At 53.8% G+C, this 2,793-nt stretch overlaps 1 protein-coding gene across 1 annotated transcript; it reads right to left on the bottom strand.

Moving 5' to 3' along the window:
* Nucleotides 1–651: 651 nt before the first annotated feature.
* Nucleotides 652–2,236, bottom strand: CTRU02_214105 (protein kinase regulator ste50; the record flags this gene model as incomplete). The annotated part of the gene is made up of 3 exons (XM_036724657.1): nucleotides 652–1,664; nucleotides 1,725–1,886; nucleotides 1,966–2,236. 3 exons carry the CDS (start codon nucleotides 2,234–2,236, stop codon nucleotides 652–654), a joined length of 1,446 nt encoding a protein of 481 aa, XP_036583776.1.
* Nucleotides 2,237–2,793: the final 557 nt, after the last annotated feature.

Below are 2,793 nucleotides of genomic sequence, written 5' to 3'. Positions count from 1 at the left end.
GTCAAAATGCAAATAAGCTCCTTTTGATAGCTTTCACGACTTCTCATGGGCTACGCAGAGCGGATGCCACTTCCCTGACCATATCCAAGAGATTGCCCGCCTCACTTAATAAAATCGGTTACACGTTCGCTCCGCGGCTGATCAGATCACCTCCCAGGCAAGTATTGACAGGCACCACACTCTATTCCCGCTTACACCCAGCGTAAGCCCCATCCAAACCCCTTGAGCCCCCTCCCATGAGGCTAAATATCTGAACAGTGTCGAAATTGATTGCTCCACCGCGGTGATTTCTGGTCCAATGTCGCGTCCTAGGTTTTATAGCTGGTACATTGAAAAAATAATAGTATTGCTCGGATCCATGTTTCGAGTTCGGACAGCCCAGGAACAGATGCGAGACGAAGCACCATGGAGAAACCCCGCTCAATCAAGCCCACACAATGTTTCCGCGACAGGTATTCCAAAGCCGTCGTGTCTCCCCCTCGCGCAACGCTATGCAGGTGAACCCCAACTCCGTTATGCTCTTGTCCAGTTGAGCTTGCAGCCTAGTAATCCCACATGTGGCCGCATTTCCACACAAAATAATTCGCACGGGAAAATAAGTCAAATCATCAAAGGGTAAGCGTCGAGAATAATCAGCAGTGGTATCACCCCCTATATGATACCGCCCGGTGGATCATAGCCCGTTGCTGCGCCTCTGGCCGTAAGCCCTGCGCTACCCGGTTGTTCTGACGATAAATCGACTTGCGCGTTGTTCGTCTTTCGTAACATGAACATTGGCTTCTTGCCCTCTTTATCGAGCTGCTTGAAGAGGATAAGTGGCTTTTCGTCCAATCCTAGGCAGCGCTCCTGATCTCCATAGACGATGTAAAGGGCGTATTGATCCCAAGGCGCGTTGATTTGGTATTTCTTAAGCGCGGCAGGGAGCACTTTGTAGCATGGATCGTCCATGCTAACTCGGAAGGACTTGAAGATTTCGACGGACGCGTTGCTTGTACTGGGAGTGTCGGGGGCAGGCGTCGGACCCCGCCGCGGTGCCACTGGCTGCTCTCGGCCTTTGTACCCGTGGTCGTTTTCGGCAAAGGTTGATCTTGTTGACGGAGTTGGTATATCGGATCGATAGGATCGCGACCCGAGTGTTGCGCCGCCGAGGGTTGGAGGAGATGTTGGGGAAGGCATGTTCGGAGAGGGATAACCGGGTGAGGTGGCAGTAGCAGAGCCGTTCATGGCAGCCAGGTGTGAGGATGATAGAACAGCTCTTTCGGCCGCATTCGACGGGTCCAACGACTGTTCCATTCTCTCGTGGGTTGTCTGAAGATGTGACGGTGACGTGTTCTTCGGCGTCGTTCCAAGCATAATCTTCTTTGTAGAGTATTGTCTTTTCAGGCTCATCGATTGAGTGGAGGAGGGTGTTGGGGCGGGGGGCGAAACGGTTTCGTATCCGTAACTTTGGTTGTTGCTTGACACATTGGGTAGTGGCTGGGAGGAGTCCTTTGCTAGCCGTAATGCAGGCAGCATGTCCTCCCGCAAGCGTCTGAAATCATCTGTCAGTCGACGCAAGTCCTGCTCCACGAGGCTCATCCGCTCGTCTCGCAGGCGGAGCTGCTCGACCAAATGCTTGATGTCTTTTAGTGTTGCTGTCGCGTATTGTGCTTCGGCGTCGGCAGCTGTAAAAAAGAAGCGAGAGGTCAGCGATGAGTTCTTGTGAGATGGTGTGTGGTACCTACACAGCGGCACATAATGATCGCTTTCTATTGGAATGTCCTGTGCCTTTTTTACATCATAGACGCTCTTTAGTATGGTAAGGCGATGGCCGACACTGGCAATGCCCATAGATTTGAGGTCGTCATGTTGCAGGGCGACCAAAGCCTCGCCGACGATTTCATTCTCTAATGAAACACACATCAATCAGCCAGCCGTTACAACGATAAAGCCGAAAATTATCAAAAACCCGTAGCGTCAACTCACCAACGAAGCGGTCGGCATATTGCGGCAAGCCAATTGTGCTGATGAAGTCGGCGCACTCATCGGCAGTCCACTCGGAGATGATGGTCTCGGGCAAGCGGTCGGCGCTGCTGCGGTGGCCGTAGGTAGTAGGGGTGTGTTCGCTGGACGAGGGCAGTTCGGAATCGATTGGTGATGCCTCACTATTAGTGACTGGCGAGTTGGGACCCAGGCTGCGCTCGTACTCGTCGTCGGCATCCGACTCCGCGTAGGCAGTGCCTGAATCGAAGTTCATGACTGTTGTTGTGATCAAGGCTGGGGATGATGCACGTCGACGAGGGGAAGAAGGACGGCGGTGGTAGCGGCAGCAACAGCAGTGGTGATAGAAGTAGTACTAGTACTAGTAGCTGCGACTGCAGCGGCGACGGCAGCGGCGGCAGGAGAAGGATGCTGCAGGAAGACAAATAATGGAAGAAGAGGAGAAAAGACAGGATGACGAATCCGAGGAGTGTCGAGAAGCGCCGACGGTGCCCTCAGCGTGAGGAGGTCGTGGCGGCGGCGGCGGGGGCCCGTTGCAGAAGAGATTAGAACTGTGGAAGCAGCACACAGAGTCGGGCAGACAGCGGAGGGATCACGAGCATCGAAACCTCGGGTATCCGGTCGCTCTCGTCAATTTGCAGTGAAGGACGAGGTTAGAGATGGAAAGAGGTAGTCGTCGTCGAGAGGCTCAATAGGACTTACGCTAGACTAGACTGCAGAAGTAGGAGGACAGGTCAGGTCGAAGATGGGATCGTCGTTCAGGTTCGGGGCTCAGGCGAAAACGGTGGAGGAAGTTCTGGCAGTGAGCACGGG

This window comes from Colletotrichum truncatum (assembly GCF_014235925.2).
Source record: "Colletotrichum truncatum strain CMES1059 chromosome Unknown Contig_0010, whole genome shotgun sequence".
NCBI lineage: Eukaryota > Fungi > Ascomycota > Sordariomycetes > Glomerellales > Glomerellaceae > Colletotrichum > Colletotrichum truncatum.
This window is presented reverse-complemented; position numbering and strand designations above follow the sequence as displayed.